The 26055-nt window shown below is 48.0% G+C and overlaps 2 protein-coding genes across 2 annotated transcripts in view; one reads left to right on the top strand and one right to left on the bottom strand.

Moving 5' to 3' along the window:
• Positions 1-20742, top strand: part of LOC139257031 (C-C motif chemokine 8-like) — a 126981-nt gene extending 106239 nt beyond the window's left edge. The window contains exons 2-3 of the mRNA XM_070874373.1: positions 18864-18948; positions 20302-20742. Of these exons, the coding sequence (XP_070730474.1) occupies positions 18864-18948; positions 20302-20401 (185 nt within the window). The 3' untranslated portion in view covers positions 20402-20742. The remainder of the gene's footprint in view (positions 1-18863; positions 18949-20301) is intronic.
• A 253-nt stretch (positions 20743-20995) lies between these two features.
• On the bottom strand, positions 20996-24194 carry LOC139257030 (anamorsin-like). The gene is made up of 3 exons (XM_070874372.1): positions 23698-24194; positions 21909-21990; positions 20996-21345 (listed from the first exon to the last, which is right to left on the bottom strand). Exons 1-3 carry the CDS (start codon positions 23859-23861, stop codon positions 21235-21237), a joined length of 357 nt encoding a protein of 118 aa, XP_070730473.1. The 5' UTR covers positions 23862-24194; the 3' UTR covers positions 20996-21234.
• Between the last annotated feature and the right edge of the window lie 1861 nt (positions 24195-26055).

The following is a 26055-nucleotide window of genomic DNA, read 5'->3' as shown; positions in this document are numbered from 1 at the left end:
AGTTTAATGGGAATATAATGGGACAGTGTAACTGAAGAATATAATGGGACAGTTAAAGGGGGTACTATAATGGGACAGTGTGAGGGGGTAATATCATGCAATAGCTTAAACGGGGGAATATAATGGGACAGTGTAAAGGGGGAATATAATGGGACAGTGTAAGTTGGGAATATAATGGGACAGTGTAAGGGGGGAATATAATGGGACAGCTTAAGGGGGGAAAAAATGTGACAGTGTCAGGGGGGAATATAATGGGACAGCGTAAATGGAATATAATGGGACAGTGTAAGTGGGGAATATAATGGAACAGCTTGAGGGGGAATATAATGGGACAGTGTACGGGGAATATAATGGGACATTTTAAGGGGATAATATAATGGGACAACTTAAGCGGGGAATATAATGGGATAGTGTAAGGGGAATATAATGGGACAGTGTCAGAGGGGAATATAATGGGACAATGTAAGGGGGGGGAATAGAATGGGACGGCATAAAGGGAATATAATGTGACAGTGTAAGGGGGGAATATAATGGGACAGCTTAAGGGGGGAATATAATGGGACAGTGTAAGGGGAATAGAATGGGACAGTGTTACGGTGGAATAAAATGTGACAGTGTAAGGGGGGAATATAATGGCAGAGTGTAAGGGGGGAATATAAAGGGACAGTTTAAGGGGAATATAATGGGACTGTGTAAGGGGGGAATATAATTGGACAGTGTAAGGGGGGAATATAATGGGACAGTGTAAGGGGGGTATATAATGGGACATTGTAAGGGGAATAGAATGGGACAGTGTTACGGTGGAATAAAATGTGACAGTGTAAGGGGGGAATATAATGGCAGAGTGTAAGGGGGGAATATAATGGGACTATGTAAGGGGAATATAATGGGACTGTGGAAGCGGGGAATATCATGTGACAGTGTAATGGGGGAATATAATTGGGACAATGTAATGGGGGAATATAATGCGACAGTATAAGTGGAATAGAATGGGACAGTGCAAGGGTGGAATAAAATGGGACAGTGGAAGGGGTGAATATAATGGGACAGTGTAAGGGGAATATAATGGGTCAGTGTAAGGGGAATATAATGGGACAGCTGAAGGGGGGAATATAATGGGACAGTGTAAGGGGGGAATATAATGTGACAGTGTAAGGGGGGAATATAATGGGACAGCTTAAGGGGGGAATATAATGGGACAGTGTAAGGGGAATAGAATGGGACAGTGTTACGGTGGAATAGAATGGGACTGCATAAAGGGAATATAATGGGACAGCTTAAGGGGGGAATATAAAGGGACAGTTTAAGGGGAATATAATGGGACTGTGTAAGGGGGGAATATAATTGGACAGTGTAAGGGGGGAATATAATGGGACAGTGTAAGGGGGGTATATAATGGGACATTGTAAGGGGAATAGAATGGGACAGTGTTACGGTGGAATAAAATGTGACAGTGTAAGGGGGGAATATAATGGCAGAGTGTAAGGGGGGAATATAATGGGACTATGTAAGGGGAATATAATGGGACTGTGGAAGCGGGGAATATCATGTGACAGTGTAATGGGGGAATATAATTGGGACAATGTAATGGGGGAATATAATGCGACAGTATAAGTGGAATAGAATGGGACAGTGCAAGGGTGGAATAAAATGGGACAGTGGAAGGGGTGAATATAATGGGACAGTGTAAGGGGAATATAATGGGTCAGTGTAAGGGGAATATAATGGGACAGCTGAAGGGGGGAATATAATGGGACAGTGTAAGGGGGGAATAAAATGGGACAGTGTAAGGGGGGAATATAATGGGACAGTGTAAGGGGGGAATATAATGGGACAGTGCAAGGGGGGAATATAATGCAACAGTGTAAGGGGAATAGAATGGGACAGTGTAAGGGGGGAATATAGTGGGACAGTGTAAGGGGGGAATATAATGGGACAGTGTAAGGGGAATATAATGGGACAGTGCAAGGGGGGAATATAATGCAACAGTGTAAGGGGAATCGAATGGGACAGTGTAAGGGGGAATAGAATGGGACAGTGTAAAGGGAATATAATGGGACAGTGTAATGTTAATATAATGGGACAGTGTAAAGCGAATATATTGGGACAGTGTAAAGGGAATATAATGGGACAGTGTAAAGGCAATATAATGGGACAGTGCAAGCGGGGAATATATTGGGACAGTGTAATGGGAATATAACGGGACAGCTTAAGGGGGGAATATAATGGGACAGTGTAAGGGGGGAATATAATGGGCAAGTGGAAGGGGGGAATATAATGGGACAGCTTAAGAGGGGAATATAATGGGACAGTGTCAGGGGGGAATATAATGGGACAGTATAAGGGGAATATAATGGGACAGTTTAAGGAGGAGAATATAATGGGACAGTGTAAGGAGGGGAATATAATGGGACAGTGTAAGGGGAATATAATGAGACAGTGTAAAGGGGGAATATAATGGGACAGTATAAGGGGAATATAATGGGTCAGTGTAAGGGGAATATAATGGGACAGTGTATGGGGGAATATAATGGGACAGTGTAAGGGGGGAATATAATGGAACAGCTTAAGGGGGGAAATATAAAGGGAAAGTGTAAGGGGGGAATATAATGGGACAGTCTAAGGGGAGAATATAATGGGACAGTATAAGGGGAATATAATGGGACAGTGGAAGGGGGGAATATAATGGGACAGCTTAAGTGGGGAATATAATGGCACAGTGTTAGGTGGGAATATAATGGGACAGTGTAAGGGGAATATAAAGGGAAAGTGTAAGGGGGGAATATAATGGGACAGTCTAAGGGGGGAATATAATGGGAGAGTGAAAGGGGGGAATCGAATGGGACTATGTAAGGGGGGAATATAATGGGCCAGTGTAAGGGGGGAATATAATGGGACAGTGTAAGGGGGGAATATAATGGGACAGTGTAAGAGGGGAATAAAATGGGACAGGGTAAGGAGGGAATATAATGGGACAGTTTAATGGGAATATAATGGGACAGTGTAATGGGAATATATTGGGACAGTTTAATGGGAATATAATGGGACAGTGTAACTGAAGAATATAATGGGACAGTTAAAGGGGGTACTATAATGGGACAGTGTGAGGGGGTAATATCATGCAATAGCTTAAACGGGGGAATATAATGGGACAGTGTAAAGGGGGAATATAATGGGACAGTGTAAGTTGGGAATATAATGGGACAGTGTAAGGGGGGAATATAATGGGACAGCTTAAGGGGGGAAAAAATGTGACAGTGTCAGGGGGGAATATAATGGGACAGCGTAAATGGAATATAATGGGACAGTGTAAGTGGGGAATATAATGGAACAGCTTGAGGGGGAATATAATGGGACAGTGTACGGGGAATATAATGGGACATTTTAAGGGGATAATATAATGGGACAACTTAAGCGGGGAATATAATGGGATAGTGTAAGGGGAATATAATGGGACAGTGTCAGAGGGGAATATAATGGGACAATGTAAGGGGGGGGAATAGAATGGGACGGCATAAAGGGAATATAATGTGACAGTGTAAGGGGGGAATATAATGGGACAGCTTAAGGGGGGAATATAATGGGACAGTGTAAGGGGGGGAATAGAATGGGACTGCATAAAGGGAATATAATGGGACAGCTTAAGGGGGGAATATAAAGGGACAGTTTAAGGGGAATATAATGGGACTGTGTAAGGGGGGAATATAATTGGACAGTGTAAGGGGGGAATATAATGGGACAGTGTAAGGGGGGTATATAATGGGACATTGTAAGGGGAATAGAATGGGACAGTGTTACGGTGGAATAAAATGTGACAGTGTAAGGGGGGAATATAATGGCAGAGTGTAAGGGGGGAATATAATGGGACTATGTAAGGGGAATATAATGGGACTGTGGAAGCGGGGAATATCATGTGACAGTGTAATGGGGGAATATAATTGGGACAATGTAATGGGGGAATATAATGCGACAGTATAAGTGGAATAGAATGGGACAGTGCAAGGGTGGAATAAAATGGGACAGTGGAAGGGGTGAATATAATGGGACAGTGTAAGGGGAATATAATGGGTCAGTGTAAGGGGAATATAATGGGACAGTGTATGGGGGAATATAATGGGACAGTGTAAGGATGGAATATAATGGGACAGTGTTGGAGGGGAATATAATGGGACAGCTTAAGGCGGAATATGAAGGGAAAGTGTAAGGGGGGAATAGAATGGGACAGTGTAAGGGGGAAATATAATTGGGACAGTGTAATGGGGGAATATAATGCGACAGTATAAGGGGAATAGAATGGGACAGTGCAAGGGTGGAATAAAATGGGACAGTGGAAGGAGTGAATATAATGGGACAGTGTAAGGGTGGAATATAATGGGACTATGTAAGGGTGGAATATAATGGGACAGTGTAAGGGGGGAATATAATGGGACAGTGTAAGGGGGGAATATAATGGGTCAGTGTAAGGGGAATATAATGGGACAGTGTATGGGGGAATATAATGGGACAGTGTAAGGGGGGAATATAATGGGACAGTGTTAGAGGGGAATATAATGGGACAGCTTAAGGGGGAATATGAAGGGAAAGTGTAAAGGGGAAATAGAATGGGACAGTGTAAGGGGGAAATATAATTGGGACATTGTAATGGGGGAATATAATGCGACAGTATAAGGGGAATAGAATGGGACAGTGCAAGGGTGGAATAAAATGGGACAGTGGAAGGAGTGAATATAATGGGACAGTGTAAGGGTGGGATATAATGGGACTATGTAAGGGTGGAATATAATGGGACAGTGTAAGGGGGGAATATAATGGGCCAGTGTAAGGAGGGAATATAATGGGACAGTGTAAGGGGGGAATATAATGGGACAGTGTAAGGGGAATATAATGGGTCAGTGTAAGGGGAATATAATGGGACAGTGTATGGGGGAATATAATGGGACAGTGTAAGGGGGGAATATAATGGGACAGTGTTAGAGGGGAATATAATATGACAGTATAAGGGGAATATAATGGGACAGTGTAAGGAGGGGAATATAATGGGACAGTGTAAGGGGAATATAATGGGACAGTGCAAGTGGGGGAGTATAATGGGACAGCTGAAGTGGGGAATACAACGGGACAGTGTGAGGGGAATATAATGGGTCAGTGTAAGGGGTATATCATGGGACATTGTATGGGGGAATGTAATGAGACAGTGTAAGGGGGGAATATAATGGGACAGTATAAGGGGGGAATATAATGGGACAGTGTAAGGGGGGAATAAAATGGGAGAGTGTAAAGGGAACATAATGGGACTGTGTAATGGAAATATAATGGGACAGTGTAATGGGAATATATTGGGACAGTGTGAAGGGAAAATAATGGGAGAGTGTAAGGGGGGAATATAATGGGACAGTGTAAGTGGGGTATATAATGCAACAGTGTAAGGGGAATAGAATGGGACAGTGTAAGGGGGGAATATAGTGGGACACTGTAAGGGGGGAATATAATGGGACAGTGTAAGGGGAATATAATGGGACTGTGTAAGGGGGGAATATAATGGGACAGTATAAGTTGGGAATATAATGGGACAGTGTAAGGGGGGAATCAAATGGGAGAGTGTAAGGTGGGAATATAATGGGACAGTGTAAGGTGGGTATATAATGGGACAGTGTAAGGGGAATAGAATGGGACAGTGTACGGGGGGAATATAATGGGACAGTGTAAAGGGAATATAATGAGACAGTGTAATGGGAATATAATGGGACAGTGGAATGGGAATATATTGGGACAGAGTAAAGGGAATATAATGGGAGAGTGTAAGGGGGGAATATAATGGGAGAGTGTCAGGGGGGAATATAATGGGAGAGTGTAAGGGGGGAATATAATGGGACAGTGTAAGTGAGGAATATAATGGGACAGTGCAAGGGGGGAATATAATGGGACAGCTGAAGGGGGGAATATAATGGGACAGTGTAAGGGGGGAATATAATGGGACAGTGTAAGGGGGGAATATAATGGGACAGTGTAAGGGGAATATAATGGGACAGTGCAAGGGGGGAATATAATGGGACAGCTGAAGGGGGGAATATAATGGGACAGTGTAAGGGGGGAATAAAATGGGACAGTGTAAGGGGGGAATATAATGGGACAGTGTAAGGGGGGAATATAATGGGACAGTGTAAGGGGAATATAATGGGACAGTGCAAGGGGGGAATATAATGGGACAGCTGAAGGGGGGAATATAATGGGACAGTGTAAGGGGGGAATAAAATGGGACAGTGTAAGGGGGGAATATAATGGGACAGTGTAAGGGGGGAATATAATGGGACAGTGCAAGGGGGGAATATAATGCAACAGTGTAAGGGGAATAGAATGGGACAGTGTAAGGGGGGAATATAGTGGGACAGTGTAAGGGGGGAATATAATGGGACAGTGTAAGGGGAATATAATGGGACAGTGCAAGGGGGGAATATAATGCAACAGTGTAAGGGGAATCGAATGGGACAGTGTAAGGGGGAATAGAATGGGACAGTGTAAAGGGAATATAATGGGACAGTGTAATGTTAATATAATGGGACAGTGTAAAGCGAATATATTGGGACAGTGTAAAGGGAATATAATGGGACAGTGTAAAGGCAATATAATGGGACAGTGCAAGCGGGGAATATATTGGGACAGTGTAATGGGAATATAACGGGACAGCTTAAGGGGGGAATATAATGGGACAGTGTAAGGGGGGAATATAATGGGACAGTGGAAGGGGGGAATATAATGGGACAGCTTAAGAGGGGAATATAATGGGACAGTGTCAGGGGGGAATATAATGGGACAGTATAAGGGGAATATAATGGGACAGTTTAAGGAGGAGAATATAATGGGACAGTGTAAGGAGGGGAATATAATGGGACAGTGTAAGGGGAATATAATGAGACAGTGTAAAGGGGGAATATAATGGGACAGTATAAGGGGAATATAATGGGTCAGTGTAAGGGGAATATAATGGGACAGTGTATGGGGGAATATAATGGGACAGTGTAAGGGGGGAATATAATGGAACAGCTTAAGGGGGGAAATATAAAGGGAAAGTGTAAGGGGGGAATATAATGGGACAGTCTAAGGGGAGAATATAATGGGACAGTATAAGGGGAATATAATGGGACAGTGGAAGGGGGGAATATAATGGGACAGCTTAAGTGGGGAATATAATGGCACAGTGTTAGGTGGGAATATAATGGGACAGTGTAAGGGGAATATAAAGGGAAAGTGTAAGGGGGGAATATAATGGGACAGTCTAAGGGGGGAATATAATGGGAGAGTGAAAGGGGGGAATCGAATGGGACTATGTAAGGGGGGAATATAATGGGCCAGTGTAAGGGGGGAATATAATGGGACAGTGTAAGGGGGGAATATAATGGGACAGTGTAAGAGGGGAATAAAATGGGACAGGGTAAGGAGGGAATATAATGGGACAGTTTAATGGGAATATAATGGGACAGTGTAATGGGAATATATTGGGACAGTTTAATGGGAATATAATGGGACAGTGTAACTGAAGAATATAATGGGACAGTTAAAGGGGGTACTATAATGGGACAGTGTGAGGGGGTAATATCATGCAATAGCTTAAACGGGGGAATATAATGGGACAGTGTAAAGGGGGAATATAATGGGACAGTGTAAGTTGGGAATATAATGGGACAGTGTAAGGGGGGAATATAATGGGACAGCTTAAGGGGGGAAAAAATGTGACAGTGTCAGGGGGGAATATAATGGGACAGCGTAAATGGAATATAATGGGACAGTGTAAGTGGGGAATATAATGGAACAGCTTGAGGGGGAATATAATGGGACAGTGTACGGGGAATATAATGGGACATTTTAAGGGGATAATATAATGGGACAACTTAAGCGGGGAATATAATGGGATAGTGTAAGGGGAATATAATGGGACAGTGTCAGAGGGGAATATAATGGGACAATGTAAGGGGGGGGAATAGAATGGGACGGCATAAAGGGAATATAATGTGACAGTGTAAGGGGGGAATATAATGGGACAGCTTAAGGGGGGAATATAATGGGACAGTGTAAGGGGGGGAATAGAATGGGACTGCATAAAGGGAATATAATGGGACAGCTTAAGGGGGGAATATAAAGGGACAGTTTAAGGGGAATATAATGGGACTGTGTAAGGGGGGAATATAATTGGACAGTGTAAGGGGGGAATATAATGGGACAGTGTAAGGGGGGTATATAATGGGACATTGTAAGGGGAATAGAATGGGACAGTGTTACGGTGGAATAAAATGTGACAGTGTAAGGGGGGAATATAATGGCAGAGTGTAAGGGGGGAATATAATGGGACTATGTAAGGGGAATATAATGGGACTGTGGAAGCGGGGAATATCATGTGACAGTGTAATGGGGGAATATAATTGGGACAATGTAATGGGGGAATATAATGCGACAGTATAAGTGGAATAGAATGGGACAGTGCAAGGGTGGAATAAAATGGGACAGTGGAAGGGGTGAATATAATGGGACAGTGTAAGGGGAATATAATGGGTCAGTGTAAGGGGAATATAATGGGACAGTGTATGGGGGAATATAATGGGACAGTGTAAGGATGGAATATAATGGGACAGTGTTGGAGGGGAATATAATGGGACAGCTTAAGGCGGAATATGAAGGGAAAGTGTAAGGGGGGAATAGAATGGGACAGTGTAAGGGGGAAATATAATTGGGACAGTGTAATGGGGGAATATAATGCGACAGTATAAGGGGAATAGAATGGGACAGTGCAAGGGTGGAATAAAATGGGACAGTGGAAGGAGTGAATATAATGGGACAGTGTAAGGGTGGAATATAATGGGACTATGTAAGGGTGGAATATAATGGGACAGTGTAAGGGGGGAATATAATGGGACAGTGTAAGGGGGGAATATAATGGGTCAGTGTAAGGGGAATATAATGGGACAGTGTATGGGGGAATATAATGGGACAGTGTAAGGGGGGAATATAATGGGACAGTGTTAGAGGGGAATATAATGGGACAGCTTAAGGGGGAATATGAAGGGAAAGTGTAAAGGGGAAATAGAATGGGACAGTGTAAGGGGGAAATATAATTGGGACATTGTAATGGGGGAATATAATGCGACAGTATAAGGGGAATAGAATGGGACAGTGCAAGGGTGGAATAAAATGGGACAGTGGAAGGAGTGAATATAATGGGACAGTGTAAGGGTGGGATATAATGGGACTATGTAAGGGTGGAATATAATGGGACAGTGTAAGGGGGGAATATAATGGGCCAGTGTAAGGAGGGAATATAATGGGACAGTGTAAGGGGGGAATATAATGGGACAGTGTAAGGGGAATATAATGGGTCAGTGTAAGGGGAATATAATGGGACAGTGTATGGGGGAATATAATGGGACAGTGTAAGGGGGGAATATAATGGGACAGTGTTAGAGGGGAATATAATATGACAGTATAAGGGGAATATAATGGGACAGTGTAAGGAGGGGAATATAATGGGACAGTGTAAGGGGAATATAATGGGACAGTGCAAGTGGGGGAGTATAATGGGACAGCTGAAGTGGGGAATACAACGGGACAGTGTGAGGGGAATATAATGGGTCAGTGTAAGGGGTATATCATGGGACATTGTATGGGGGAATGTAATGAGACAGTGTAAGGGGGGAATATAATGGGACAGTATAAGGGGGGAATATAATGGGACAGTGTAAGGGGGGAATAAAATGGGAGAGTGTAAAGGGAACATAATGGGACTGTGTAATGGAAATATAATGGGACAGTGTAATGGGAATATATTGGGACAGTGTGAAGGGAAAATAATGGGAGAGTGTAAGGGGGGAATATAATGGGACAGTGTAAGTGGGGTATATAATGCAACAGTGTAAGGGGAATAGAATGGGACAGTGTAAGGGGGGAATATAGTGGGACACTGTAAGGGGGGAATATAATGGGACAGTGTAAGGGGAATATAATGGGACTGTGTAAGGGGGGAATATAATGGGACAGTATAAGTTGGGAATATAATGGGACAGTGTAAGGGGGGAATCAAATGGGAGAGTGTAAGGTGGGAATATAATGGGACAGTGTAAGGTGGGTATATAATGGGACAGTGTAAGGGGAATAGAATGGGACAGTGTACGGGGGGAATATAATGGGACAGTGTAAAGGGAATATAATGAGACAGTGTAATGGGAATATAATGGGACAGTGGAATGGGAATATATTGGGACAGAGTAAAGGGAATATAATGGGAGAGTGTAAGGGGGGAATATAATGGGAGAGTGTCAGGGGGGAATATAATGGGAGAGTGTAAGGGGGGAATATAATGGGACAGTGTAAGTGAGGAATATAATGGGACAGTGCAAGGGGGGAATATAATGGGACAGCTGAAGGGGGGAATATAATGGGACAGTGTAAGGGGGGAATATAATGGGACAGTGTAAGGGGGGAATATAATGGGACAGTGTAAGGGGAATATAATGGGACAGTGCAAGGGGGGAATATAATGGGACAGCTGAAGGGGGGAATATAATGGGACAGTGTAAGGGGGGAATAAAATGGGACAGTGTAAGGGGGGAATATAATGGGACAGTGTAAGGGGGGAATATAATGGGACAGTGTAAGGGGAATATAATGGGACAGTGCAAGGGGGGAATATAATGGGACAGCTGAAGGGGGGAATATAATGGGACAGTGTAAGGGGGGAATAAAATGGGACAGTGTAAGGGGGGAATATAATGGGACAGTGTAAGGGGGGAATATAATGGGACAGTGCAAGGGGGGAATATAATGCAACAGTGTAAGGGGAATAGAATGGGACAGTGTAAGGGGGGAATATAGTGGGACAGTGTAAGGGGGGAATATAATGGGACAGTGTAAGGGGAATATAATGGGACAGTGCAAGGGGGGAATATAATGCAACAGTGTAAGGGGAATCGAATGGGACAGTGTAAGGGGGAATAGAATGGGACAGTGTAAAGGGAATATAATGGGACAGTGTAATGTTAATATAATGGGACAGTGTAAAGCGAATATATTGGGACAGTGTAAAGGGAATATAATGGGACAGTGTAAAGGCAATATAATGGGACAGTGCAAGCGGGGAATATATTGGGACAGTGTAATGGGAATATAACGGGACAGCTTAAGGGGGGAATATAATGGGACAGTGTAAGGGGGGAATATAATGGGACAGTGGAAGGGGGGAATATAATGGGACAGCTTAAGAGGGGAATATAATGGGACAGTGTCAGGGGGGAATATAATGGGACAGTATAAGGGGAATATAATGGGACAGTTTAAGGAGGAGAATATAATGGGACAGTGTAAGGAGGGGAATATAATGGGACAGTGTAAGGGGAATATAATGAGACAGTGTAAAGGGGGAATATAATGGGACAGTATAAGGGGAATATAATGGGTCAGTGTAAGGGGAATATAATGGGACAGTGTATGGGGGAATATAATGGGACAGTGTAAGGGGGGAATATAATGGAACAGCTTAAGGGGGGAAATATAAAGGGAAAGTGTAAGGGGGGAATATAATGGGACAGTCTAAGGGGAGAATATAATGGGACAGTATAAGGGGAATATAATGGGACAGTGGAAGGGGGGAATATAATGGGACAGCTTAAGTGGGGAATATAATGGCACAGTGTTAGGTGGGAATATAATGGGACAGTGTAAGGGGAATATAAAGGGAAAGTGTAAGGGGGGAATATAATGGGACAGTCTAAGGGGGGAATATAATGGGAGAGTGAAAGGGGGGAATCGAATGGGACTATGTAAGGGGGGAATATAATGGGCCAGTGTAAGGGGGGAATATAATGGGACAGTGTAAGGGGGGAATATAATGGGACAGTGTAAGAGGGGAATAAAATGGGACAGGGTAAGGAGGGAATATAATGGGACAGTTTAATGGGAATATAATGGGACAGTGTAATGGGAATATATTGGGACAGTTTAATGGGAATATAATGGGACAGTGTAACTGAAGAATATAATGGGACAGTTAAAGGGGGTACTATAATGGGACAGTGTGAGGGGGTAATATCATGCAATAGCTTAAACGGGGGAATATAATGGGACAGTGTAAAGGGGGAATATAATGGGACAGTGTAAGTTGGGAATATAATGGGACAGTGTAAGGGGGGAATATAATGGGACAGCTTAAGGGGGGAAAAAATGTGACAGTGTCAGGGGGGAATATAATGGGACAGCGTAAATGGAATATAATGGGACAGTGTAAGTGGGGAATATAATGGAACAGCTTGAGGGGGAATATAATGGGACAGTGTACGGGGAATATAATGGGACATTTTAAGGGGATAATATAATGGGACAACTTAAGCGGGGAATATAATGGGATAGTGTAAGGGGAATATAATGGGACAGTGTCAGAGGGGAATATAATGGGACAATGTAAGGGGGGGGAATAGAATGGGACTGCATAAAGGGAATATAATGTGACAGTGTAAGGGGGGAATATAATGGGACAGCTTAAGGGGGGAATATAATGGGACAGTGTAAGGGGGGGAATAGAATGGGACTGCATAAAGGGAATATAATGGGACAGTGTAAGGGGGGGAGAATATAATGGGACAGTGCAAGGGGGGAATATAATGGGACAGTGTCAGGGGAATATAATGGGACAGTGTAAGGGGGGAATATAATGGAACAGTGTAAGGGGGGAATATAATGGGACAGTGTAATGGGCATATAATGGGACAGTGTAAGGGGGGAAGATACTGGGAAAGTCTCAGGGGAATATAAGGTGACATTGTAAAGGGAATATAATGGGACAGTGTAAGGGGGGAATATAATGGGACAGTGTAATGGGAATATAATGGGACAGTGTCAGGGGGGAATATAATGGGAAAGTGTAAGGGAAATAAAATGGGACAGTGTAAGGGACGAATATCATGGGACAGCGTAATGGCGGAATATAATGGGACAGGGTAAGGAGGGAATATAATGGGACAGTGTAAGGGGGGGAATATAATGGGACAGTTAAGGGGTAATAGAATGGGACAGTGTCAGGGAAATATAATGGGACAGTATAAGGGAAATATAATGGGACAGTGTAAAGGAAATATAATGGGACAGCGTAAGGGGGGAAAATAATGGGACAGTGTAAGGGGGGGAATATAATGGGACAGTTAAGGGGTAATAGAATGGGACAGTGTCAGGGAAATATAATGGGACAGTGTGAAGGGAATATAATGGGACAGTGCAAGGGGGGAATATAATGGGACAGTGTAATGGGAATATAATGGGACAGTGTAAGGTGGGAATATAATGGGAAAGTGTAAGGGGAATATAATGGGACAGTGTAAAGGGAATATAATGGGACAGTGTACGGGGGGAATATAATGGGACAGCTTAAGTGGGGAATATAATGGGACAGTGTGAGGGGGGAATATCATGGAACAGTGTGAGGGGGGAATATCATGGGACAGTGTGAGGGGGTAATATAATGGCACAGTGTCAGAGGGGAATATACTGGGACAGTGTAAGAGGCAATACAATGGGACAACGTAAGTGCGGAATATAATGGGACAGTGTAAGAGGGGAATATAATGGGACAGTGCAAGGGGGGAATATAATGGGACAGTGTCAGGGGAATATAATGGGACAGTGTAAGGGGGGAATATAATGGAACAGTGTAAGGGGGGAATATAATGGGACAGTGTAATGGGCATATAATGGGACAGTGTAAGGGGGGAAGATACAGGGAAAGTCTCAGGGGAATATAATGGGACATTGTAAAGGGAATCAAATGGGACAGTGTAATGGGGGAATATAATGGGACAGTGTAATGGGAATATAATGGGACAGTGTCAGGGGGGAATATAATGGGAAAGTGTAAGGGAAATAAAATGGGACAGTGTAAGGGACGAATATCATGGGACAGCGTAATGGCGGAATATAATGGGACAGGGTAAGGAGGGAATATAATGGGACATTGTAAGGGGGGAATATAATGGTACAGTGAAAGGGGGGAATATAATGGGACAGTGTAAGGGGGGGAATATAATGGGACAGTTAAGGGGTAATAGAATGGGACAGTGTCAGGGAAATATAATGGGACAGTATAAGGGAAATATAATGGGACAGTGTAAAGGAAATATAATGGGACAGTGTAAGGGGGGAATATAATGGGACAGCGTAAGGGGGGAAAATAATGGGACAGTGTAAGGGTGGAATATAATGGGACAGTGTAAGAGGGGAATATAATGGGACAGTGTAAGGGGGGGAATATAATGGGACAGTTAAGGGGTAATAGAATTGGACAGTGTCAGGGAAATATAATGGGACAGTGTGAAGGGAATATAATGGGACAGTGCAAGGGGGGAATATAATGGGACAGTGTAATGGGAATATAATGGGACAGTGTAAGGTGGGAATATAATGGGAAAGTGTAAGGGGAATATAATGGGACAGTGTAAAGGGAATATAATGGGACAGTGTACGGGGGGAATATAATGGGACAGCTTAAGGGGGGAATAGAATGCGACAGTGTGAGGGGGGAATATCATGGGACAGTGTGAGGGGGGAATATCATGGGACAGTGTGAGGGGGTAATATAATGGGACAACTTAAGCCGGGAATATAATGGGATAGTGTAAGGGGAATATAATGGGACAGTGTCAGAGGGGAATATAATGGGATAGTGTAAGGGGGGGAATAGAATGGGACTGCATAAAGGGAATATCATGGGACAGTGTAAGGGGGGAATATAATGGGACAGTGTGAGGGGGGAATATAATGGGACAGCTTAAGGAGGGAATATAATGGGACAGTGTAAGGGGGGGAGAATATAATGGGACAGTGCAAGGGGGGAATATAATGGGACAGTGCAAGGGGGGAATATAATGGGACAGTGTCAGGGGAATATAATCGGACAGTGTAAGGGGGGAATATAATGGAACAGTGTAAGGGGGGAATATAATGGGACAGTGTAAGGGGGGAAGATACTGGGAAAGTCTCAGGGGAATATAAGGGGACATTGTAAAGGGAATATAATGGGACAGTGTAAGGGGGGAATATAATGGGAAAGTGTAAGGGAAATAAAATGGGACAGTGTAAGTGACGAATATCATGGGACCGGGTAAGGAGGGAGTATAATGGGACAGTGTAAGGGGGGGAATATAATGGGACAGTTAAGGGGTAATAGAATGGGACAGTGTCAGGGAAATATAATGGGACAGTTTGAGGGAAATATAATGGGACAGTGTAAAGGAAATATAATGGGACAGTATAAGGGGGGAATATAATGGGACAGTGTGAAGGGAATATAATGGGACAGTGTGAAGGGAATATAATGGGACAGTGTAATGGGAATATAATGGGACAGTGTAAGGTGGGAATATAATGGGAAAGTGTAAGGGGAATATAATGGGACAGTGTAAAGGGAATATAATGGGAGAGTGTACGGGGGGAATATAATGGGACAGCTTAAGGGGGGAATATAATGGGACAGTGTGAGGGGGGAATATCATGGAACAGTGTGAGGGGGGAATATAATGGGACAGTGTAAGGGGGGGAATATAATGGGACAGTGTAAGGGGGGAATATAATGGGACAGTGTCACGGGAATATAATGGGACAGTGTAAGGGGGGAATATAATGGAACAGTGTAAGGGGGGAATATAATGGAACAGTGTAAGGGGGGAATATAATGGGACAGTGTAATGGGCATATAATGGGACAGTGTAAGGGGGGAAGATACAGGGAAAGTCTCAGGGGAATATAATGGGACATTGTAAAGGGTATATAATGGGACAGTGTAAGGGGGGAATTTAATGGGACAGTGTAATGGGAATATAATGGGACAGTGTCAGGGGGGAATATAATGGGAAAGTGTAAGGGAAATAAAATGGGACAGTGTAAGGGACGAATATCATGGGACAGCGTAATGGCGGAATATAATGGGACAGGGTAAGGAGGGAATATAATGGGACATTGTAAGGGGGGAATATAATGGGACAGTGTGAGGGGGGAATATAATGGGACAGCTTAAGGGGGGAATATCATGGGACAGTGTAAGGGGAATATAATGGGACAGTGTAAGGGGGGAATATAATGGGACAGTGTGAGCGGGGAATATAATGGGACAGCTTCAGGGGGGAATATAATGGGACAGTGTAAGGGGGGAATATAATGGGACAGTGTAAGGGGGGAATATAATGGAACAGTGTAAGGGGGGAATATAATGGGACAGTGTAATGGGCATATAATGGGACAGTGTAAGGGGGGAAGATACCGGGAAAGTCTCAGGGGAATATAAGGGGACATTGTAAAGGGAATATAATGGGACAGTGCAAGGGGGGAATATAATGGGACAGTATAATGGGAATATAATGGGACAGTGTCAGGGGGGAATATAATGGGAAAGTGTAAGGGAAATAAAATGGGACAGTGTAAGGGACGAATATCATGGGACAGCGTAATGGCGGAATATAAGTGAGACAGGGTAAGGAGGGAATATAATGGTACAGTGTAAGGGGGGAATATAATGGTACAGTGTAAGGGGGGAATATAATGGGACAGTGTAAGGGGGGGAATATAATGGGACAGTTAAGGGGTAATAGAATGGGACAGTGTCAGGGAAATATAATGGGGCAGCGTCAGGGGGGAATACAATGGGACAGCTTCAGGGGGGAATATCATGGGACAGCGTAAGGGGGTAATATAATGAGACAGCGTCAGGGGGGAATAGAATGGGACAGTGTAAGGGGGGAATATAATGGGATAGCGTAAGAGGGGAATATAATGGGACAGTGTAAGGGGGGAATATAATGGGACAGTGTAAGGGGGGAATATAATGGGACAGTTGAAGGGGGAATAGAATAGGACATTGTAAGGAAATATAATGGGACAGTGTAAGGGAAATATAATGGGACAGTGTAAGGGGGGAATATAATGGGACAATGCAAGGGGGGAATATAATGGGACAGTGTAACGGGGGAATATAATGGGACAGTGTAAGGGGGGGAAGATACAGGGAAAGTCTCAGGGGAATATAATGGGACATTGTAAAGGGAATATAATGGGACAGTGTAAGGGGGGAATATAATGGGACAGTGTAATGGGAATATAATGGGACAGTGTCAGGGGGGAATATAATGGGAAAGTGTAAGGGAAATAAAATGGGACAGTGTAAGGGACGAATATCATGGGACAGCGTAATGGCGGAATATAATGGGACAGGGTAAGGAGGGAATATAATGGGACATTGTAAGGGGGGAATATAATGGTACAGTGTAAGGGGGGAATATAATGGGACAGTGTAAGGGGGGGAATATAATGGGACAGTTAAGGGGTAATAGAATGGGACAGTGTCAGGGAAATATCATGGGACAGTGTAAGGGAAATATAATGGGACAGTATAAAGGAAATATAATGGGACAGTGTAAGGGGGGAATATAATGGGACAGTGTGAAGGGAATATAATGGGACAGTGCAAGGGGGGAATATAATGGGACAGTGTAATGGGAATATAATGGGACAGTGTAAGGTGGGAATATAATGGGAAAGTGTAAGGGGAATATAATGGGACAGTGTCAAGGGAATATAATGGGACAGTGTACGGGGGGAATGTAATGGGACAGCTTAAGGGGGGAATATAATGGGACAGTGTGAGGGGGGAATATCATGGGACAGTGTGAGGGGGGAATATCATGGGACAGTGTGAGGGGGTAATATAATGGGACAGTGTCAGAGGGGAATATACTGGGACAGTGTAAGGGGCAATAGAATGGGACAACGTAAGGGCGGAATATAATGGGACAGTGTAAGAGGGGAATATAATGGGACAGTGTAAGGGGGGAATATAATGGGACAGTGTAAGGGGGGAATATAATGGGACAGTGTAAGGGGAATATAATGAGACAGTGTTAGGGGAATATCATGGGACAGCGTAAGGGGGGAATATAATGGGACAGCGTTAGGGGGGAATAAAATGGGACAGTGCAAAGGGAATATAATGGGACAGTGTAAGGGGGGAATATAATGGGACAGCTTTAAGGGGGAATATAATGGGACAGTATAAGGGGGGAATAGAATGGGACAGTGTAAGGGGGGAATATAATGGGACAGCGTCAGGGGGGAATAGAATGGGACAGTGTAAGGGAGGAATATAATGGGACAGTGGAAGGGGAATATCGTGGGACAGTGTAAGGGGGGAATAGAATAGGACAGTGTAAGGGAAATATAATGGGACAGCGTCAGGGGGGAATATAATGGGACAGCTTCAGGGGTGGAATATAATGGGACAGCGTCAGGGGGGAGTAAATGGGACAGCGTCAGGGGGGAATATAATGGGACAGTATAAGGGGGGAATAGAATGGGACAGTGTAAGGGGGGAATAGAATGGGACAGTGTAAGGGGGGAATAGAATGGGACAGTGTAAGGGGGGAATATAGTGGGACAGTGTAAGGGGAATATCATGGGACAGTGTCAGGGAATATAATGGGACATCGTAAGGGGGGAATATAATGGGACAGCGTAAGAGGGGAATAGAATGGGACAGTGTAAGGGGGGAATATAATGGGACATCGTAAGGGGGGAATGTAATGGGACAGCTTAAGGGGGGAATATAATGGGACAGTGTGAGGGGGGAATATCATGGGACAGTGTGAGGGGGGAATATAATGGGACAGTGTAAGGGGGGAATATGATGGGACAGTGTAAGGGGAATATAACGAATGTTTCCATACCCGTGTGACAGTTGCCCGCCACTATTGGTGTCCGTACACAGCAGACACTGTCGATGGTTGAAGTAATGACTTTAAAGGTTCTTGTGCATTTTTTATGTATATAAGATCATTCTCTTTGACCCACAGCGATTCAAAGCATTTCTTTGGTGCCAGAGGAAAGACTGTCCGATTCCTCTGTAGCTGAGTTGGTCTGTTCTCCTCCTGCGGTGCTGTAAGTTGTCAGTAGCGGGGCATTGCTAACTTTGGGTTTATTTCTAAGCTTGGAATAATATGGCAAACTTACTGGACACACTCCATCATCATAGCAGTCCCTCAAAATCGAGGAAGACTTGCTTCCACTCTAAATATGAATTCTCAGGTGGCTGTACAGCCTAATATGGAAATTACAGTCCGTCACAGGTGGGACAGACAGTGGTTGAAGGGTGGGTGGGACTGGTTTGCCGCACGCTCCTTCCGTTGCCTGCGCTTGATTTCTGCATGCTCTCGGCGACGAGACTCGAGGTGCTCAGCGCCCTCCCGGATGCACTTCCTCCAGGGACTCCCAGGTGTCGGTGGGGATGTTGCACTTTATCAAGGAGGCTTTGTGGGTGAACCTGTAACGTTTCCTCTGCCCACCTGGGGCTCACTTGCCGTGTAGGAGTTCCGAGTAGAGCGCTGGCTTTGGGAGTCTCGTGTCAGGCATGCGGACGATGTGGCACGCCCAGCGAACTGATCAAGTGTGGTCAGTGCTTCAATGCTTGGGATGTTGGCCGTGACGAGGACGCTAACGTTGGTGCGTCTGTCCTTCCAGGGGATTTGTAAGATCTTGCGGAGACATCGTTGGTGGTATTTCTCTTGTGGATTGAGGTGTCTATTGTACATAGTCCATGTCTCTGTGCCATACAGGGGGGCGGGTATTACTACAGCCCTGTAGACCATGAGTTTGGTGCCAGATTTGAGGGCCTGGTCTTCCTGAGGCGACCAAAGGTTGCAGTGGCGCACTGGAGGCGGTGTTGAATCTCGTCGTGGATGTCTGCCCTTGCTGATAACACGACGTTTACTCACAGATTCCCATCATAGGTACAGGAGGCCATTCAGCTCCTCAAACATGTTCCGCCATTCTGATCTGAGACCCCCTAAAATCAAAAGGTCTCGAGGTACTTCAGAGTGAATCGCCTTGTCTGGGAATGTAAAGCTGTGGCCTCTGATGGGGATCTACGAAGCTGCATGTGTAATGGCCTCTGTCTCATTTCCACACTACAGAATGTAAATGGGACAAGGAGACCCGAGAGGTGCCAGATAGGGAGAAATAAAAAAATACCACTTTAATATTATGGAGACACATGCATAAACTCATGTCATCAGGGCAGGTACAGCATGGGTTAGATACAGAGTAAAGCTCCCTCTGCACTGTCCCATCAAACACTCCCAGGGCAGGTACAGGGGATTAGGTTCAGAGAAAAGCTCCCTCTACACTGTATCAAAGAGAGTTGTCGACCCTAATTCAGAGAGGGGATTTTACCGTGAATGTTGCACTGGGACCCTGTCCCCTCACCCCGCATTCTGACCTCTGTTCTCTGTGCAGGTTCAAGACTAAAGGGGACTTGGAGATTTGCGTTGACCCGAAGGAGATATGGATGCAAAAAGCACTGAGCATCTTGAAGAAACGTTTTGAGCAGAGCTAGAAGATCTTGCAGGAGCCATGTAGAGCCCAGACCTCACCAAGCATAGCATCAGTAACACTCGCGAAATCACAACTGGAGGAGCCAACACGGTGCCATTGCTCTGCGCTTTCAGCAATCCTTCGCCTTCCTCGAATTTTTCATAACTGGCACATTTATTTTTGGCTTTCAGGTATTTCCCAGAACTGGGTTTCCCTAGGGTGCTTCCCCGAAGCTTTGTTCCATGTAGTTCTCCGCTGGTTCCTGGGAGTTTCTGTAATATTTGCTCCCACAGGACTTGAGCAAACAGTGAGATATGTCTATAACCTAGAATGTCCAAGCGCAGGCAACAATAAATGAAGTTGTGCCCGTCTTGGGGTCTCGTGTGGCTCATTGTTAGGCAGGACCGATCCCCCGCACCGAAGCAGCTCTAACACAGCAGTCCCTCAGAATCCGCACTCCCCCACCCCCCCATAGCCCCCAGTCCCCCCCTCCCCCAGGACACTCCCTCCTCCTCCTCCCTCCCCCCAGGGGGAGGGGCCACAGTCCCCAGGGGGAGGGGTACAGATAATGGGAGACTGGCAGCAGGATTCGATCGCGGCAGCACACAGCACCAGCTGCAGATAATCACTATTTATTTCCCCTCCCTCAGTAAACCCCTTGACATATATTGCAAATAAACATAATCTAGCAAGGAATGAGATTGCAGTGCCATTCTGAGTATAAAATCCAGACATCGGTTCACCAATCTGGTTGAGCCGAGAGCAAATATGCGAGTGTTGGGATGGGACAGACTCCCCCAGATTGCACGGCCTGTGGGACACGGCATCACACGGATTCTCCAACCATTCCACACATCAGGCGTCAATGAGGGTGTTGTCAGACAACAGGATTTGTTGGCCGGGTTTGAAGGCTGGCATTCCCATGTACGGGCAGCTGGCACAGCGGAAGGCATCGCCCAGGTAACACTGCAACAGAGGAGCACGCAATACTGTCAACATAACTAACTGAAAGAACACGACAGACAACATACAGGGCAGTGCCAGGGGGAATGCTAAGGATTTACGGAAAGTACCAGTATAACCACACAGAGACAGAGGGAAAGGGTCAGTGTAACACTGGGGGAAAGGGTCAGTGTAACACCGGGGGAAAGGGTCAGTGGTCGAACGATATGGTTGCACAGTGGTTATGTTACGGGACCAGTCGTCCGGAGGCCTGGGTTGATGATCTGGAGACATGAGGTCAAATCCCACCACGGAAGCTGGGGCATAAGTCAATGAATTTGGAATTTAAAAAACTAGCATGAAACGACAGTATAAAACCCATCTGGTTCACTAATCTGCCATCCATACCTTCTCGGGCCTATATGTGACTCCAGACTGCCCTGTGAAATGGCCTAGCAAGGCAGAGGTAAAGGGAAATTAGGGATGGGCAATAAAAAATAACGGCACTGGCAGCCCTGGCACACGCTGGATTCCTGTGTTTTGTAATTGGATGCTGGAGAAAGATTGGGTGCTTTGGTGATACTCACACTTCCACAGGATGATTTCATCTGCAGCGTCTTCACATCTTTGGGTCCTTTGCCCCCCAGCTCTTCTGCCAGCCCACACGTGCTGAAAGACAGACACGGGGAGTTACTTTTCAGTCAAATCCGCAGATGTGCTGGAAACCACAGCCTCACCAACACGTAATTAACCTGACACAACACACAGCCGGCGGGGGGGCGAGGGAAAAGAGATGAGGGGGTGGGGGGGAGACGAGGGCCGGGGTGTGGGAGGGGAGAGGGGAGAGGGGGAGGGGGGGGAAGACGAGGGCCGGGGTGTGGGAGGGGGGAGACGAGGGAGCAGGGGTGGGGTGGGGGGGGGGGGGAAGACGAGGGGGCGGGGGAAGACGAGGGGGCGGGGGGGAAGACGAGGGGGCGGGGGGGAAGACGAGGGGACGGGGGGAAGACGAGGGGGCGGGGGGGAAGACGAGGGGGCGGGGGGGAAGACGAGGGGACGGGGGGGAAGACGAGGGGACGGGGGGGAAGACGAGGGGACGGGGGGGAAGACGAGGGGACGGGGGGGAAGACGAGGGGACGGGGGGGAAGACGAGGGGACGGGGGGGAAGACGAGGGGACGGGGGGGAAGACGAGGGGGCGGGGGGGAAGACGAGGGGGCGGGGGGGAAGACGAGGGGACGGGGGGGAAGACGAGGGGACGGGGGGGAAGACGAGGGGACGGGGGGGAAGACGAGGGGACGGGGGGGAAGACGAGGGGACGGGGGGGAAGACGAGGGGACGGGGGGGAAGACGAGGGGACGGGGGGGAAGACGAGGGGACGGGGGGGGGAGACGAGGGGACGGGAGATGAGGGGGCGGGGGGAAGAGACGAGGGCCGGGGTACGGGAGGGGGAGACGAGGTACGGGAGGGGGGAAGACGAGGGCCGGGATACGGGAGACGAGGGGGTGGGGTGAGGGAGGGGGCGGGGTGTGGGAGACGAGGGGGCGGGGTGCGGGGGGGGGAGACGAGGGGGCGGGGTGCGGGAGGGGGAGACGAGGGGGCGGGGGTGCGGGAGACGAGGGGGCGGGGTGCGGGAGGGGGGAGACGAGGGGGCGGGGTGCGGGGGGGAGACGAGGGGGCGGGAGACGAGGGGGCGGGGTGTGGAAGGGGGGAGACGAGGGGGCGGGGTGTGGAAGGGGGGAGACGAGGGGGCGGGGTGTGGGAGGGGGAGACGAGGGGGCGGGGTGTGGGAGGGGGAGACGAGGGGGCGGGGTGTGGGAGGGGGAGACGAGGGGGCGGGGTGTGGGAGGGGGAGACGAGGGGGCGGGGTGTGGGAGGGGGAGACGAGGGGGCGGGGTGTGGAGGGGGAGACGAGGGGGCGGGGTGTGGGAGGGGGAGACGAGGGGGCGGGGTGTGGGAGGGGGGAGACGAGGGGGCGGGGTGTGGGAGGGGGAGACGAGGGGGCGGGGTGTGGGAGGGGGAGACGAGGGGGCGGGGTGTGGGAGGGGGGAGACGAGGGGGCGGGGTGTGGGAGGGGGGAGACGAGGGGGTGGGGTGTGGGAGGGGGGAGACGAGGGGGCGGGTGTGGGAGGGGGAGACGAGGGGGCGGGGTGTGGGAGGGGGGAGACGAGGGGGCGGGGTGTGGAGGGGGGAGACGAGGGGGCGGGGTGTGGGAGGGGGGAGACGAGGGGGCGGGGTGTGGGAGGGGGAGACGAGGGGGCGGGGTGTGGGAGGGGGGAGACGAGGGGGCGGGGGAAGACGAGGCCGGGGTGTGGGTGTTCGGGACACCAGCACGGTGATCCTGACACTCGCGTACCGTTGCAGGAGTGTGGAATACTGACCAGTTTTTGCAGGCACGTTTCTTTTTCTTGCTGTCTCCACAGTCCATGGCTCGGAGCGAGGCTGCGTCAGGCTTCCTTAAATCATCTTCGTCCAGCAGCTCGTCAGAATCAATGAGATCCTGGGGAAAGGCAGAGAGGCGTGGGTGGGATATCACGCTCCACATCTCCTACTCTTCCCTCTGTGCAGGTCTGGTCTATCAACTCGCTGCTGCTGTGATGAGACACTGGGGACAATCACCTCACAGTCACACCCCAACTCCTGCAGTGAAACCCAGCATGTGAAGTGAGTCCCCAGTGACGGGTGTGATGAAAGATATCTAAAGCCGTGTGCGACAGTGTGGGGGGCCAGACACTACCTGCCTTCACCAGCAGCCCAGGGTCTCCCACCTCTGTGATGGGATCTGAAGTGACCACGTGATTGTTTTCTTCATTCTCAAGATGTGGATGACACTGGCATGGCCAGCATCTCTGGCCCATTGCTTGTTGTCCCAAAGCAGTTTGATACACAGCGGCTTGACAGGAGGCACTTGCCAGTGTGGGACTGGACGCAGATAGGCAGGCTGGGTAAGGCAGGTAGGTTCTGTTCCCTAAAAGCACATGAAGGAACCAGTGGGCTGTTCATGCCTTTTCAAATTGAAATGACCATTGTGGGATGGAAGCGACATTGTGTGGATGACGAGACCATGAACATCGATGTGCTCCCATAGCCAGCGATGACATTTGGTTTGCCGTGCGCTGTGTGTGGGCAGTCCTGTCTCTAGACACAGGTCTGTTATAGCTCATTCAGCATTGAACAACCTGCCCAGTTTTAAGCCAACTGCGGGATGATTATGATCTGTCCATTCGCTCCAGGACTTTAGCTGAGGCCTAAGTCTGACACCCTGGGACAATATTGAGGCTGAGGGGCATAAAGGAGTCAGGTTCCCATCTTTTAATCAGGATTAAAATGAATACAGGAGCTTCTGATCAGGATTGGCAACACGGCCAAACTGAGGGAATGGGCAGATGATTAAAGTGGGTGGGAGGGAGCATTTAAGGAACAGATCTCACATGGGAGGGAGATTGGAGCATCCTGGGTGAGCAAAGGGGGCAGTGAAGAAGACAAGCACTGCCATCAGCAATCGGGGCACCAAAACACGGAGAATACCTACCCGGGCCCAGGTAAAACCCCGGGAGCCCCCCTCCCACCCTGGGAATCTCCCCAGATAAACCCCGGAAATTCCCCCTCCAGATAAACCTCAGGAATCCCCTCCCCAAGATAAACCCCGGGAATCCCCCCCCCCCCAGTTAAACCCCGGGAATCCCCTCCCCCCCAGATAAACCCCAGGAATCTCCCCCCCCCCCCAGATAAAGCCCGGGAATCCACCCTCCGGATAAACCCCAGGAATCCCCTCCCCAAGATAAACCCCGGGAATCCCCCCCCCCCACATAAACCCCGGGAATCTCCCCCCCCCCCCCAGATAAAACCCGGGATATCCCCCTCTCCCCAGATAAACCCCGGGAATCCCCCTCCCCCAGATAAACCCCGGGAATCCCCCCCCCCCACATAAACCCCGGGAATCTCCCCCCCCCCAGATAAAACCCGGGATATCCCCCTCTCCCCAGATAAACCCCGGGAATCCCCCTCCCCCAGATAAACCCCGGGAATCCCCCCCCCCAGATAAATCCCAGGAATCCCCTCCCCCAGATAAACCCCGGGAATCTCCCCCCCCCCCAGATAAACCCCGGGAATCCCCTCCCCCCCCAGATAAACCCCAGGAATCCCCCCCCCCCCAGATAAACCCCGGGAATCCCCTCCCCCCCCAGATAAACCCAAGGAATCTCCCCCCCCCCCCAGATAAACCCCGGTAATCCCCCCGCCCCAGATAAACCCCGGGAATCCCCCCGCCCCAGATAAACCCCGGGAATCCCCCCGCCCCAGATAAACCCCGGGAATCTCCCCCCCCCACCTCCCCCCTCAGATAAACCCCAGGAATCCCCCCCCCAGATAAACCCCGGGGATTCCCCCCCCCCCAGATAAACCTCAGGAATCTCCCCCCCCCCCCCAGTTAAACCCCAGGAATCCCCTCCCCCCCCAGATAAACCCTGGGAATCCCCCCTCAGGATACAGCCCGGGAATCCCCCACCCCCAGATAAACCCCGGGAATCCCCTCCCCCCCAGATAAACCCCAGGAATCTCCCCCCCACCCCCAGATAAAGCCTGGGAAATCCACCCCCCCAGATAAACCCCGGGAATCCACCCCCCCCAGATAAACCCTGGGAATCCCCCCTCCGGATAAATCCCGGGAATCCCCCCCCCCCAGATAAACCCTGGGAATCTCCCCCCCCCCAAGATAAGCCCCCGGAAATCCCCCCCCC

The sequence above is a fragment of the Pristiophorus japonicus genome, unplaced genomic scaffold (genome assembly GCF_044704955.1).
Source record: "Pristiophorus japonicus isolate sPriJap1 unplaced genomic scaffold, sPriJap1.hap1 HAP1_SCAFFOLD_797, whole genome shotgun sequence".
Taxonomy (NCBI): Eukaryota; Metazoa; Chordata; class Chondrichthyes; family Pristiophoridae; genus Pristiophorus; species Pristiophorus japonicus.
The sequence above is the reverse complement of the archived record's forward strand: the minus strand, read 5'-3'. Positions and strand labels throughout refer to the sequence as shown.